A 16756-nucleotide genomic window follows, 5' to 3' on the forward strand; every position below is an offset into this window, starting at 1 on the left:
TTCTGTTAATTCTGCTGTATTTTCAAAGCCTTTAATTTACTTCATCTCCTTTTTAGCTGATGCAATGAACTAATGAAAACAAATCCGTTTCACAGCAGTCCCATTCCCAACTGGACGTAGTCCTTAACTATTCCCTTCTTTGTTCCAGCTTCTTTTAGCTGCTCTTCATTGCACTATCACAATCCATTTTTAATATGTGATTATACCATGAAAAGTGACCGCACAAATTGGCTGCATCTGTGATGACTATGTCTTGAACGTAGCCACCTATAGGTTATTCTTCACAGAATATTGCAATGTTCCAAAGTCAAGGGTCCAAATTCATCCTTAATGTAATTCCACTGACTTCAGTGCATTTACACCAGTGATGAACTTGTCTAGGTAGCTCACAGATAAAGCAAGTTGTCCTGGGTTGCCTGTGGGATCTCACTCCTGATTCATCTCTAAAAATATGAAAAATCAGTACAAATTAGAATACACCATGTACCATGGTGACGCAAAATGCACTCATTTCAGCTATAAAAGGGATGAACTTGTGTTAATAAAAGGGATGAACAATGTGTTAAGTCTTGTGGTCTATAGAAGTGAACTTTCTAACCTGTTTGGTATTTAGATGGACAAAAAGTGTTTCCTAGTGGGTGGAAAGGGTCTTCTGGGGTCTATTCCTAGCTAGCTCAATCACTCACTTGCTCTATGATTTTAGACCAGTCACTCATCCTCTCTGGATGAGATTTTTGAAAGTGCCTAAGGGAGCTAGGCATTCAACTCTCATTAACTTACAATGGAAGCTGGGTTCCTAACTTCCTTAGGCACCTTTGAAAATGCCATTCCTTGTGCTTTATGTTTTGAAAGGTAGGCTTTTAAAGGGAAGCTACTCTGTTCCATAATACTATATATTATACTGGGGCTTGGAAGTGTAAAGGTCTTTTGATTGTAGAGCCACAAATTCCCAATGGATTGGCTCCCCTGGCTGTCAATTGACTCGGTTTCTGATGAAGATGTCCATGATTTTTTTAGGTTCTGTGAGGCCCATCCCCTGTGGTTCTGATCTTTTCCTTAGCATGGGTGCTTAAACCAAGGAGTATAGCTGGGGTATAATTAGTTATTAGCAGTGCCTCAGTTTGCCAGAGCGGATGCTGATCATCCTTAACTATGTAAAAGTTTTTCCATTCTTCAGGGTATCACCTCTTCATATTGGATGGCTATTGGCAAGCCCTCTAATCACTAATATTCCCTTTTTGAGGAAAGTGACTAAGAAGGCAACAGCTGTTCAATTCCAAGACTATTTGAACATGATATCCTTAGTAGGCCCCAGCCTTCATTTTCATTTGAGACTATCTTCATAAAGATCATGATCTTTTCTGGTTTTAGTTTTAACTGGCCATTTGTTTTTTTTAATATGAGCCCTGGATTGTTGCACTAGCCATTATGAAACATTGGTGTTGTATCTAGAACAGGGTGCCAGTCTTTCCAGCCATATTTTGAAGATAATCAGAGGTGACAGACAATTGTGTGTCAGCAATAAGTTATTTGACATTCAACATCCCTTAAAGATCTGTTCTTTCCTTTCATGTTGCTCATTTTATATGAGACCTCTTTGTGAGATAATTTCTAAATACCATGTTCAATATCATCGGATCAGTATGCAAATGATACTCGGCTGGTCCTGCTCATTGGACTCTGCATATTCAGCCTCTGTTCTGAAGGAATGCTTGGATAATAGCATTGGGTGGGTGTATCGGAGCTCTCTTGTCTTAAATCCTGGAGAGAAAAGTTGTGCTGCTGTGTAGAAGTCGCTGGTGTGAGGAAGCTCACTCTTGCTTTGACTCCCTGCTCTTGAGGAGAATTCATGCACTGGTAGAGAGCTGGGGTTGGTCATGTTAAGAAAGTGGAGATTTTCAGTTTGTGAAATTCTTACATAAATAATAGTCCCTGATGACTTCACAACAGCTGAGTATGCCCTCTTGGACACCAGATGCAATTATAGTCATTCACTCCTTACACAGCTTCCCACAACACTTCTCTGTGTCTTGTATCTTGTTCAAAATACAGCAGCACACTACTTTACAAGTCTGCAGAGCATGAGTATGTTACATCTACCCAGCATTATTTACACTGACTGCCTATACAATGGCAGATTGACTGTAAACTCACACTAACATTTTTTTTAAACCTGAACAGTAAAAGTCCTGGCTATATGCAACACCTTCTCGGTGAGGCTCTTCCTGACTGTTATCTACCCTCTGATACAGCCCTCTAGTAGGAGGTATGAGATCACACCTTTATTGTATGTATGGTGGAGCTCACTCCTCTTTGAAATCTGCCTCTATTCTTCTCCCCATACTTCTAATTTTTTTTTCAAAATTGCTTATTTTGTTTGGGATTTTTTAGACAGCTCATCAATGATCCCTTTGTTACCTTTCTACTTCATTCTTTTTTCCCCCTGATTGTACTGGATCTTTGTTAACTTTTTACCTGTTTAAAATTAATATGATCGTTTAAATTATCTTTTAGTTTATATGTATTAAACTGTATAGTATTCCAAATGGCTTGGCTGTTGGATTGAGGTGGGGGACATATAAGCAGGAGGATGTAGTAACTGGGTTCACAGCAGAAATTTTAAATCCAAACCATCAGTTTACATTAATTTTTCATAATTATATAAAAACATTTTGTGTTGGCTTGAGTTCACCTCTCTTTCACAATGATGGGAAGTAATGTTTCCATTTTATATAGGGGAAACTGAGGCACAGAAAGTTTCCATATAAGCACTACTTCAAGTGATTTTCCCACAGTCACATAGCAAGTCAGTGGCAAAGCTGGGAAAGAAACTAGGTCTCCATTCCCAAGCTCCAGTCTCTGGAAAATTAGTGCTTCCTACTGTAAATCTGAGTTTTATCTTGACAGTCTTTGAATAGAAAGTTGAATAGGATGCCCTGTGGACTTAAACTGTGCTATTTAAACTTAACATGTTACCTACCGACATGTTTGATGGAGCTTTTCCCCTACTCGTGAGAAGGAAGTAATAGAAAATAAAATTAAACTTGGACGCTTTGGTCTCTATAGAGTACATGTGTACCTTCTTGCACAGTTCAGCTGTGTATGGGTTCACAGTTCCTAAGTTTTTTGCCGAGTTTCAGTTCAAATGGATCCAAACTGCCAAAGTAAATAGCCAAAAATTCCAATTTTTGCCTGATTGTCAACAAAAAACATAAAATCAGTTCCAATTACCTTGATTCTAGAGAAGAGATCTGGCCACAAAAATTGGATCCAGGCTTTGAACACACAAAATTTTGAGACATTCAGATCTTTGAATGGGCTCATAAAATAAGGAGCCACTTTCAAAAATTGAATTTGAATACGAAGTTGGGTTACATTTAAGGGTCCAAGAGGCTGAACTTCAAGGTTTTGGTTTAGGCCTTTACTTAAAACTAAATTCTCTGAAAGGTTCCCAAACCATGGTGAATGTGCCCAGAGGCTCAGGCTTTTAACAAAATCCAAAGCCCAAGTGAGCCTTGTCTGGTGTCGGTTTTGCTTTTAAAAGTTTCACAACTCTATCGCCACATCCTGGAGATTCTCCTTTAGCTCAAGAGCTTCAGGTTTTGGACATAAGGGACCTCTCTTTCAATCCTAAAAGGGTAGGCATCTCTCAGCCACTGAAAAGGCATTCATTAAACTGAAAGAATTGATCTGATACACATGGGACACCTCAAATAATATCTTGAGGACTGTTGATGGGCTACTACGGAATTTTCAATATCATGCATCAGCTTTGTTCTTTTTAGAACAACATCTTGATTTGCAGGACCCATGTATCTTCCTTAACATAACTGGAGGTAACAATGTTTTAATAGAGCTGGACATATAATATGTATAATGATTTGTATTTTTAGAGTGCCTTCTATCTAAGAAAAAAGAAAAGGAGTACTTGTGGCACCTTAGAGACTAACCAATTTATTTGAGCATAAGCTTTTGTGAGCTACAGCTCACTTCATCGGATGCATACTGTGGAAAATACAGAAGATGTTTTTATACACACAAACCATGAAAAAATGGGTGTTTATCACTACAAAAGGTTTTCTCACTCTACTCTCCTGCTGGTAATAGCTTATCTAAAGTGATCACTCTCCTTACAATGTGTATGGTAATCAAGGTGGGCCATTTCCAGCACAAATCTAGGGGTGGGGGGGAGGAAAACCTGGATTTGTGCTGAAAATGGCCCAACTTGATTATCATACACATTGTAAGGAGAGTGATCACTTTAGATAAGCTATTACCAGCAGGAGAGTAGGGTTGGGGGAGAGAAAACCCTTTGTAGTGATAAACACCCATTTTTTCATGGTTTGTGTGTATAAAAACATCTTCTGTATTTTCCACAGTATGCATCCGATGAAGTGAGCTGTAGCTCACGAAAGCTCATGCTCAAATAAATTGGTTAGTCTCTAAGGTGCCACAAGTACTCCTTTTCTTTTTGCGAATACAGACTAACACGGCTGTTACTCTGAATTCTATCTAAGGATTCCAGTGAGCCAATATCTAAGATCCTTTCCTTAAGCAGTAGGAGATTATCCTGAGTAAGGAATACACAATTTGCCCCATAGCACTTTATATACATAAACACCCTCATACTACCCTGTATGCTATTCTCCCTGGAGCACTAGATCTATCTGGGTTTTACCTGGGGAACTCAATAAAGGATTTATGTAGGGACATAGCTTTAAATTCACTGAAAAATCTTACACAGTCACTAAATAAGTATTATCTTCACCCAAAGAGAAATGCCCTAACTGTTTGCATTATATTTTCTCCAGGGGCAGACTACCCAAACACTGTTTGATTTTGGTGTTTCCTTTGCATTCTCACTAAAATGGGGGTGAAGCTCCCACTCCCACCCCCATAATAGAACAGAAGATACATCAGCATAACGTGAGCAAATCAAGTTTGAAACCCTAGCAAACGTTGAAGATAATGGCTGTGCTGAACTTGTCATGCACAGACACTAAAGGCTCATCTGATCAGTGCCATCTAATATACAGAACTCCAGAAGGATTCAAGGTGTAAAATTCTGATCCAGATTTTGGAATCCCCAGCCTAATCCTCTCTGTCTCATACCTCCGCATCTCCCCCCATCACCCACCTCCCCACACACACACCCCTTAAGAAATGCAGTGGCTTTGAATCCAGGGTTTTAGTTCTGCCTTTTATTTGGATCCAGATCTGAAGTTGGATTTCAGATCTAAAGTGTGAAGGTGTTTGGAACAGAACAGGTATGTTGCTGGTGCTGTCAGGTTTGTTAAATGTTATATGCATTCCTACACATTTCTATTCCATATAGCACACCACCCCCCTGCTTTTCACATTCTCCTTAACTAATTTTTTTCTCCTGCCATCTTTTTTAAGGAGTCTCATCATTACAGCTCCCATTACCCCAGTTACTATAGGTATTGTCAGTCTCTCTGTTCTTACCCTGAGTTTTCATCCTATTAAAGTTTGCCATTTATTAAAGGCACAGTCAGCTCTGCTTTCAGAGACGTTGAAGGGCATTGTTCTTTTTGCTTCCTTTTACTAAATCTCTGTGAATATAAGAAAAGCTTGCATGATCCCTTCTATTTATACATCAAAATAACTCTTGTTCAGTGACTGCCCCTTACCCTATAGATCCAGTCATCCATGCCAGAGGGGGAAAAAAGTTTGTTGTGTCTATTCATTTTCACTGGATGTCATCCAGAAAGCAGAAATATTGCTGCTTAAGTAATGCTCATCTGTTGTTGATGAACTGCAATGTGGGCTCTTCATATGCCATAGTTAATCTAACATAAGATTTACAACTCACTGCAGTGCCATGCCAAACGTATGTCTTTAACACCTTTTCATGCTTTTTAAACCTTAATTATTTGCCCTGACAAATCATTCTACTTTTTAAACTGCTGGGGCTCCCAAGAAATGATCTTAGGTGAAAAAGTTTTTTAAGTGACCTGATTTTTGTCCCTCATCCTGAGAATTAAAGTTACTTGATATTTCCTCCCTCTGAAATATATATAAAAATACCAACATTTAAACCTATAAAAGAATTCCCCCAGCCAAATAGGAAAATGATTATTGGAACTTACATGGCTTAAACAAGGCAAGTCCTGATCCTGCAAGTCCTTACTTGCATGAGTAATCTTTACTCGTACAAGAAGTTCCTTTGAATTATTGACTACTTGTGAGTGAAAATTACGCTTGTGGATAAGAGATTACAGAATCAGCCTCATCTGTTGGAAATTTTCTGTTAAAGATATATTGGTCTGTTCATAATGTGCTCTTGCTAGCAATTACAGATGTTTCCACACATAGCATTATTAATGTTGGCACATTACATACACATACACACACACACACACACATATGTGTGTATATTTATATGTACATACAGTAATTTTATAAATTGTGCCATGCTATTAATGCATACCTCCCTGTCCCCCAGTCCCTGGTTTCATAACGCACATAAATGCCGGTAGCACATTCCAAAACTGACATAAAGGTTTGTGCCAATGAAAAGGAGTTAAATGATTTTTTTCTGATCTGAAGCAGTGATGGCCTTCCAGAGAGTCAATGAAGGTTCTTCCCAGGGGAAGCAGCAGCTGGTTCCATCCGAAGAACAGCTTTGAATGCTTGTCAATTAAAAGATAAAGTGTTTTATATTTTGTGTAAATTATTTTGAGGCACATAATATACTAAGGAGATTCAGCATGAGCATGTCCACTTTTCTGTTGCCAGACCCTGTCTGCAAAGTACAGTTGTAACACAAACTCCAAATAGGTAGCAATAGAAGTCAGTCAGTAAATCTGAGTACACTTTGACAAATCCTCTCTAGGGAAGGTCAGGATGAGGATGACCGAGATAAACAATGACAACCTTATTATTTTAAGTTTCATCTGAACTGAACTGGAGAAACTGAAAAATAAATTGGGTAAAAGACTGAAATATTTCCCTTGTGGTCTCAAAGTAATTGCAGACAGAGTAGCCAGCTACATATGGTTGTTGGTTATTTCTGTCTGCCATAAATACTTATCAAATAAATATACCATTCAGACCAACAAATAAAATTGGCATCCTTACATCCACTGTATTCTATGAATCATAGGAAAGACAATAATTTCTCTTGCCTTTTATCTATTTCAATAATACTTGCGGTTTGTGTGTATACACATATATATAGGTACCACTCCACACAAAAAACCCTGCAACTTCATTACCAAAAAAAACTTCATTACCATTCATTCATTTACATAATAGCTGCGGGCATTTTTTGTTTGTGTGTGTGATGAAGTTGAAGATTTTTTGTAATGGAGCGGTACCTAATAGCCATTGCCGGCTGCTGTAAAAGCTAAAAAGTATTGTAGCTTTCTTTTGCCTATGTTTGCCCAGCCACCATTCTACATACTACAAGCACTGGGAAATTTCAATGACACAGCTTGGAATGGGTTCAGTGACCTCAATTATGCCCTCCCACCCACTCCAAACTCCTTTCAATTTGCAAAAAGCTTTAAGTGGACAAAACCCAGATGCCTTTTGCTTGTAGTTCAGTAAGAACAGATTGGGCATGTAGATTCTTGTCAAAGTGATGTATGTAGTTCATTTTCCATTAACTCTTTCTTAACTAAGGATTTTAAATTCTCAATTCCAAGTCCAGCACTATGCCTTGCTTTCTATTGCTTTTTAAAGTTCATTAGACCATGAGACCTCTTTTTAATGAAACTTGAAAAGCCATGGCTAGAGACCCGCTGATATGAAACAGACTCAGTCCCTGGTTCTGTTTTAAAAGGCAATTGCATTCTTTTGTTTCTGAAGCTGACCTTTTCATTATTAAATAATTCATTCTATTGTCTAAGATGTTTCAAAAGGACTGACCAAATATAATCAATATAGACTTAATTTTTTGGATAGAAATAATTGCTTGTGAAAATGCTATCCAATTCAGCAAGTATGTGGGCCATGGATGATCTTAAGAGCTTTGCCTGAGTTAGCTTGCTTCAACTTAGATTGCTTTTATAACTTTTTAATATTACCCAGAACAGTGGATGGCCCCAGAATGTTTTGTTACACTCTCTCGCTCTCTCTTTCATTCCGCAGAAACATGTGCTGTCAATAATGGAGGCTGTGATCGTACTTGCAAGGATACAGCAACAGGGGTACGTTGCAGTTGCCCAGTTGGATTTACCCTGCAGCCTGATGGGAAAACATGCAAAGGTCAGCTTCTGTTTGCTTTGCAATGCATCATTTGCCTTCAGCGGTATCAGTACTAGATGTAAATATTCAGATATATAATCAATGCACAGAATTAAGGCTATTACTGGTGTAGTAATTGCATTTGAATTTATTAGTTTTCTCCTTCCTCAGGAGTAATTTTGCATTATGCATTCTAATGATTTCTATGTTTGTTTGAGGCCAAGATTTTCAAAACTGGCCAGTTATTTTGGGGAGGCAACTTGAGAAACCCTAAAAAAGAAGCCTGATTTTCAGAGGGTGAGTACTTTTTGGAAATCAGGCCCCTTGAATATGTCCACCAGTTGAGGCTCCCAGAACTGCTAATTACTTGAAAACCTTGGTGAAACTATTTACCCACACAAACAATCATACGTTATCCCTTCCAAAGGAGAAATAGGGGAGAAGGATTTAGAATCAATAATCAAAGCTAAGTGATAGCTTCAGAGTATTGTGCCACACTAAGAAGCATATTAACAGACCGTCTCACTGCTCACTTCCTGCCAAAAACAATTAGCCAATTACAAGACAAAATTACATCATATCAATATATTTATACAAGGCCAAATACTGTAGGCCTTACTCAGCTTTCACTGCTCCAGTGGGAGTTTAATTTCATAGAATCATAGCAAGGTCTTCAGATTTGGAGCCTAATGAGTGTAATTAAAACACGGGGGAGGGGGGCGGGGAGGAGAAACATCTGATATTTCTATCAACATTTGTTCTTAGTTAAGGAGACAGGGGTTTACAGCTTTAATCCCTGGTACAGCAAACACAAATGTGCTTAATCCCACTCAATGGGACTACTCACATGAGTAGAGTTGCGTACGTTTTTGCAAGATCAGGGCCTACCTAAACCATTTTTCCACTTCAATACATATTTCTTTTGAACTCAACCACCAGACACTTGGTGATGGATATATAGTAGGACACTACCTATAATGGTGTCACAAAGAGTATTTTGTTGTCACTCAGTGATTTAGCATAAATTGACCTACCTCACCGAGTAGCTGTTTAGATTATTTTTTTCTTAGAAGCAGCCAGGAATGTCAGAAAATCTCCAATCCAGACCTTGATGTTACTTAAAATAGTAATACCCACAAAAATAAACATAAAACCTGTGGTTTCCCCTTGCTCCAACTTGAAAACTCCCACTGCTTGGGCATGATCCTGTTAGTATTTACAGAAATAACAGTCCATTTGCATGTTTATTGGAAAATCAAACATTTAAACTGCCATTGCACACAATGTTAATAGTTAAGGGTGAGCACACATCAAAAATCAGTCATTTCAGTTCAAACCACATAAAAATAAATGTTCATTTTTGCAGGCAGCATAGCTCAAGCCATACAAGTTCAGTAACAGTGATTCCACGGAGTGCTGAAAAAGGAGACATTTTAATATTGTAACATACACCTACACTTGATCGTAATGTTTATTACTTGAAACTACATCATGTAAAATAAAATGAATTCTAAATTTAGCTGGCTTCCAATTTGAGGTTGTCCCACTGGGCTAAAATGAAATAATATTTATATAATCAACTCTATAATTTGCATGATAAACAAAATGAAATATCCAATTGATTCTCAAGCCTAGGGTCAGAGATCTGAACTGTTTCACAGTATTTTTATGGGGAGAACATGTAAGAAAGAGAATCTGTGTTATTTATGGTGTTGCCGATTTTTTATTTTATTTTTTAAATAAACAGCTACTGGGAATTCACTTTTATGGTTAATAAGATCCATCAAGTCATTTTTAACCATTCTGTGAACTTTAGAAAAATGCTTTACCTTTGATTTAACCACGTTGAATGTTTGCCTAATGTAGTATATTGCAGACATTTAGGGCTTGATTCTGCATCAGTGAAGTTAATGGGAGCTTTGTCGTTAACTTACGTAGACACAGGATCAGCTCCTTTAAAATGAGCCAATTGGGCTGCTTTTGTAGTTAACCACAGGCAACCCTATACACGAGTAAATCAGAACTGCATTCTAGGATTTATAGCTTCAGCATGTGAAAGAGAACATTTCCTCTGTCCCAACTGCCTCCTTCAGAGGTAATGACACTGCTGCCTTCCAGGATCCTCTTGCTAGTAGAGAGAGCCTTAAAAAAGGTGAACTAAATTTTTCAGTTGTTGAGTTTCTGCAGCAATGGGATGTTTTGATTTGATTTTTTTTTCCCTGGCATTTTCAGGGGTTGAGTATTCTTTTTATTGAGGTGTGTAGTGGCTGAGTCACAAGAATGATGCACCCCCTCAAAGAAAGAAAGTCTTTCAAATACACACACACAAGTTTTCTCCTTTCCTCTTTTTGTTTGACTCATCTTGAATTCATTGCTCTTTCCAAAGAGGTTTGATTGGGCCAAGTATTTCTTAAACATGCAGTTCAATATGCCATGAGTCTGCAGTAAGTACATATGTATGGTAAGACCCTTTTACAGCATCTGCAGGAACCACACAATTATCATATGCTGTCCCTACTGGGACAGGGTCTCCAGCAACAACAAACATCATAGCATCCACAAATTAGGTTTTTCATAGAAACATTATTTTGAGAGGGTGATATTTCCAAATATTGAAGGAAAAGATACAACAGTAGCTGTTGAGAGAGCAAAGTAGGGGTGTAAGTAGCAAACTAGCCATCTTGAAAGGTTTCTCAGTGCTCCACTGCGTCACCTAGGGATAAGCAAGCCACTCCAGGGCCTCGTTCCAACCTTCTCCTATGCCTAGAGTTAACTGTGATTAGACCTGATTGGGAATTCATCAACAAAACTTTTTTTGTCAGCATATGCCAATTCATCAAAACCAAAACTTCACGGAAACTTACCAGTTTCAACAGTCCGGAAAGGAATTTCTGGTTCAAATGAAAACAAGAGGCCCACCCCAGAATAGCCAACAGAGCAGTAGATGGGGCACTCACCTAGGTCTCCCACATCCTAACCACCTGGCTGTAGAATCAGTCTCCTTCTCTCTGGCCCAATGAATGTTTACTTATTTATACAAAATGGAACAGCTCCAACAGGAGGGAAGGGAGTCAGCCTGACTTAGAGCCTAGTAGTTTGGAGCTCTGCCTGATTGAGAGCAGGGACTTGAACCTGGGTTCTGCCACATCCCAGGAGAGTGGCCTAACTACTAGGCCATTGGCTAGTCTAGTCTATAGCTGTTTCTCTCATGGGTTTGTTTTTGTTTTGTTGTGAGACTTTTAAAAAGGTATCATTTTTGTACCAATGAAGAAAAAAAACAAATTTTGACACTCCAAAATTTTTCATTAAACAAAATTCATGTTTTCCAGCCAGCCCTAAATGTGAATTCGTTTTTAAGGTTCTGAAATGTTTGGAAAATGTATGAGAGACGGAGAGAGAGAGTGCATCTGGGTTTGGAGCATGAGAGTCCCAGGAGTGAGCATTTTCATGTGCTATTTCCAGCCTTAAGCCAGAAGAAGCAGTGCCGGAAATCGCACAAGAAGGCATGTTCTCATGAGATTTTCAGCCTGCTTTTGCGTCTCTAATGGTAGTTATACAGTCTGACAGAACATAGTTGCTGAGATTAAAGACGTTTGGATAAGTTTGAGTGGGCTTCAGAGAAGCATCTGAACTTTGGAGTATTCACCCAAACTGTGAACTCTTTGAGGTTCACTCATCACTAGTTAGGAAGTAGCCAAATTTGGTTCATCTCTAGATAGTCCTTTAACAGATTTCCAGTTAAAGCACAAGTTTTTTGAAACTTCAGAATACTGGTATCTTATTTAAAGCCAGTGCAATTCTTCTTATTTATTATTGTTAATTTCTGAGGTCAGACTGTGTAATCTAATGGTTCCTTCCAACCTTAAAAATGATGTGTGTACAGTGCTGAAACTTTCATACATACATCATTTACAGCCCTGTAAAGTGGCAGTGTAGACAAGGCCTAAGTATTGCTCTCTGCCAGGCACTAGGAAAGCAAAGATGCTGCGCCATCTGGGTTTGATGGAAAAGAGGCATAGAACTGGATATGCCATGTGTATCTTGATAGAACTGCAGCCCAAATTGTTTTATTATTTTCCTCAGCATGACATACAGGAGGGTCAATCAAAATCAGCCTGGCAGAACGTGCACGAGAACTGTCTCTGGACAGATAAGCAATTGATCAAAATCACATTCTCTGATCTCTTGGGGCCAAATCCTGTTCCCATTGAAAACAAAAGAAGTTTTGCTATTGAGTAAAATGGGAACAGGCTTTGACATTTGGAGAGGAAAAAACAAAACTACTCAAGCAAGAGCTATGTTGCTTATACCACAGGTATCAAAGGCCGCTGACTCATATGAGAAAGTCAGTAGACATCTGATCGTTGTCCATTGCAAGGGAGAAATCAGCAATCAATGAGGCTAGAAGAGTCTTTTTATTCCACAATAAGATCAGAGAAGAGCAAGAAAAATTATCTGGAGCTGGAAGGACTGATTTATTAAAAAAAAAAAAAAAAGATTACAAGGCCTAACTGTGTATAGCTTGGCTAAGCAACAGCTCAGAGGGGGTTGTGGGCCTTCAGAATCATGTGGCTGGATGTGGAAGCTAAGAAAGGCGACAAATTATTTCAGGTGATTCAGCAGAGTTAATCCAAAAGTAGAGACTGAAATAAAGAAAAGGAAAATTTAGACCAAATACTGTATTAGGAATAACTTCTAAGGGTGAGATACATAATAATGTGGAATACTCTCAAGAGAAGTGGTGAAAGCGCTGGTACATGGAATATACACAATTAGACTGGATGGAACATTACATAATTTACTATAAGAAAAGATCTGCATTGGCCCCTGGGGTAAGGACTGGATAGCATGAAATTTTTTTTCCATCCATGACTTCTATTATTATGCAGTCTTATGCCCCTACGAATATTCGTTGTGCAGTCCCATTGTGGAATAAGAATAATGTTGATGTCTGTGGTGCATAGAGAGTGAGTCCAGGACCATGCTGAGAATAGTCAGGACCCAGATTCACCAAAATTTTACTCTCCCTCTGAAAAATATCAGCTCCCACCCAGGTGTCTTCTCATCTGGGTCTCTCTTACAAAACCTCCCCTCAAGGTTCCCTTTGCCTTTTGCTATTCACCTCTGAGTACCACTTTTATTAAGACAAAAACCTCATGTATCCTCCCCAGCTTAGTGCAGAATCCCTGTCAGACTGAGAAATCTCCATACCCTCAATATCCCCACTAGTGCCATTTCACCATGTTAGCAGTTTCTCCTGGGCTTTGGTGATGCACAGTCCCCCTTATACTTTGATCGGGTCACCCAGGGCCCAGCTTGGTGCTGGTTCTGCCTTATATGCAGGGTGCTTGGTGGCATCTCATTGGCCATTATGCTGTGAACATCCCAGACCACATCCTATAATGCTTAACATGGTAACTTACCAAATTCAAAAGCAGAGGCTGCAGAAAGGATGGTCTGGGAATCAAGTGATGCAGTGGCTACTCTTCTTGTACCCTAGTACCTGCCACCTCTTTTCACCTTGGCTATTGGCCCCCCATGTGGTAGGTATTGACAGCCAATTGGTCCCTGGCTCTACAATTTGTTGGCTTCTGAGAGCCTTTCCCCCACTGGATGCCCATTCCACAGATCTTCCCCAAGTGACATATATAAAGAGATTATAAATAATAAATGTTTAGCATTTTAATCACATTATGTATAACATGTATAGCTGACAAAACAGGAGACACATTTACTAGAAGCTGTTGGGGAGCAGGGAGAGAAAAGTCAAAATAGATTGATTTGTAAGGTCCCACCATCTCAGTGGGGAAAATATAGGGCTTAATTGTATTTGGGCAGGTACAGAGTGGATGGAGGGAGAAAAGGTGGGAAGGAGGTTTTCTGACTAACTCATACACTGAAGAAGGGCCAGGAGCAACTGCTGTCACTGCATTTGGTGGATTACAGAGTCTTCCCCCGTGTGTGCCCCTGGGAACATAAATTGGAAGAAGGGGAAGGGCCACAGGCCCACTCTGCACTGGTTGGACACTATGAGGGATGAAGCAGTCTGTACAGTCCTATAGCATGGACAACTGGTATGCTCCAGCTGGGCACCAGAAAATTAACAAAGGAATTGTGCGCTCTGAAATTCCCGCTGGATTAGTGCAAGTCCTCACTGCCCCCTAAACAGACCAATGCCTTAAACACACAGTATGACCCAGAGACTGCTGCACTGTGAGCTGTTGGACTAACATGGCAGGGAAAAAAGCTTTTTAAACTTGCTTAAGAGAAATAGATTGTAAGGGTTTTGGAGCACAGGCCATGTCCCATCTATGTTCTGTAAAGTGCCAAGTAACTGTACGACATTCCATAGCTACTTTCTAATAGTAATTACATTTATTACAGCGTGTAAATGATTTCCTGCTACCTTGAATTCATAGACAGACTGATCGTCAGAGGGCAGATTCTCCGCTGGTAAAAATTGTCATTGACTTCAATGGAGCTATGACAAGTTTACACCCGCTGATGATCTGCCACCATTAATTCCTATTCACAAATAGATTCTTGCAGGATGCAGGTGATTTCGTGGATGCTTATTTAAAAGACATAAAATACCTCCACAAGTCTCTCACTAAAGATGGGGCATTTTATTTATTATAATGTGCTAAGGAAGAGCCCTTCTTAACCTTCTGGCATATTGTTTAACTAGAGGGGTGTTATGCAGGGGTTATGTGACTGGATGCTGTTTATGCAAACATTTCTTGATCCTGCTGTCTCATTGTCATGGTTACCCAGCAATGTAATGTGCTCTCTACTTCCTTGAAATAGGCCCCCATCTTTTTGCATTCAGATGCAGCAGAGAAATGTGGCACTAATGTGTTTAAATACTTGAATGTGCTGCAGTGGGAGCATCAGCAGGAGATGTGTTTGAAAACTGTTCTCTTTGCCCTCCAACTCTATTTTGTAACCTGCTGACTCTGTGACAAAACTAAAAGTAAACTAAGGGAATATACAAACCGATTAAAAGATTTCAATCCAGGGTGTAAGGTCACGATCCAAAGCCTATTGAAGTAAATGGGGGTCTTTGCATTGACTTAGTTAGGCTATGGATAAGGCCCAAAGAGGGGGTTAGGATTTCATTGAAGCCTCTTGCCATAAAATAATGCACTTGAAATCATTTTGGTTGCAAATATGTGAAAATGAATTAAATTTTTAGAGTTGAATTGTTTCTGTGAGGGCAGCGTTTCTTTTGTTACAGAATAAACAACAAAAAGTACTTCTGAGATTAAATTAAGCAAAAGCTGTCATGTCTTGCTTAAAGTTGAACTGAAATCCTTTCTGAAAATAAATAAATCTAAAATAATAATTGACACCAAGTTGGTACCAGGGTACAGTCCAAATTTTGAAGGCCGTCCTCTGTTTCATTCAGACCTTACTAGAACTAAGTAAATAATTCACAGTGAATATTTTCTCTGGCCAGTTTGGCTTCTTAGTCTGGCCACAGAATATCTGTGAGCAGCTGTGATTTCAAGTTTATTAATTAGTCAAAATTATTAAATATATTTTTCTCTATATTGGATCAAACTGGCTAAAGATACTAGAATGACATCTTGAGAATCCGGATCAAATCATTTGAAACTTTGAGACAGTCTCTCCTTTCTTGGAAAGGCCAGCAGAAATAGTTGTAACTGCTGTTTCCCAGTGACCTCGATTACTGTGTAATTGTTAATTTGGCACTTCAGATATTTTTGCTTGTTTGAGTGCTGATATTGGTTGTATAAATTGTATTGGTTTGGATGCGATTGGTTAGATAAATTGTTTCTATTCCCTGATTAGATGAACATCCAAGGTCTTCCAACAGAAGTACCTGCCCATGCTGAATTAAGGTCCTTGTTCCCTGACTACCCTAGCATCCAACTTTTAAATTAGTTTTCCAAGACCCTCCATGCCAGTATAATTTCACAGAGAGTAAAATACACTCCCATCCACAGATCCTGCTTAAAATTATGCATCACTAAAGTGTGCATCGTGGTGTATTAAATGGGACTTAAGTGGCAAATAGGGCCAGATTTTTAAAGATATTTAGGCAGCTAAATGCCTTTGAAACACATATACAAAGTCACCAGATCAGTGCATTTTAAAACATGAGTTGAAATGATCTCCTCATTGGGGACCCCATCCTAAAATCCTTACTCAGGCAAAACTTCTCCTTACAGGGTTTAGCTCTTTCTTACTTGGTAAGACTTGAGTTCAGAGAGTTATTTCTGTGAATCTCCTATAACAGTTAATGATATCAGTAACACCCAAAGTCGTGCAAGGAATGCTGCTCACTGCTCTGTGTTACGTGGTGTTAGTATTGTATGGGGGATACAGAATTCTGAATTCAGGTCTTGGCAGGTACAAAAAGAGTCTTTTTTTCCATTGACCTTTGAATAGAAGTAGCAAGTTGGATCAGACTGTCAGACACTTACTAAGATGTCAATTTAGGCAAAGAATGTAGCTTTCTCTGTCCTACAAACTCACCATATATAGTGAACAAAAAGGATTTCTGCCATCAGCGCTCTCA

At 39.0% G+C, this 16756-nt stretch overlaps 1 protein-coding gene across 1 annotated transcript in view; it reads left to right on the top strand.

Moving 5' to 3' along the window:
* SCUBE1 (signal peptide, CUB domain and EGF like domain containing 1) overlaps nucleotides 1-16756 on the top strand; it is a 298416-nt gene that overhangs the window by 184658 nt on the left and 97002 nt on the right. The window contains exon 8 of the mRNA XM_077807450.1: nucleotides 8116-8232. Coding sequence (XP_077663576.1) covers nucleotides 8116-8232 — 117 coding nt within the window. The remainder of the gene's footprint in view (nucleotides 1-8115; nucleotides 8233-16756) is intronic.

Source organism: Eretmochelys imbricata, chromosome 1, assembly GCF_965152235.1.
Source record: "Eretmochelys imbricata isolate rEreImb1 chromosome 1, rEreImb1.hap1, whole genome shotgun sequence".
NCBI classification, from domain to species: Eukaryota; Metazoa; Chordata; order Testudines; family Cheloniidae; genus Eretmochelys; species Eretmochelys imbricata.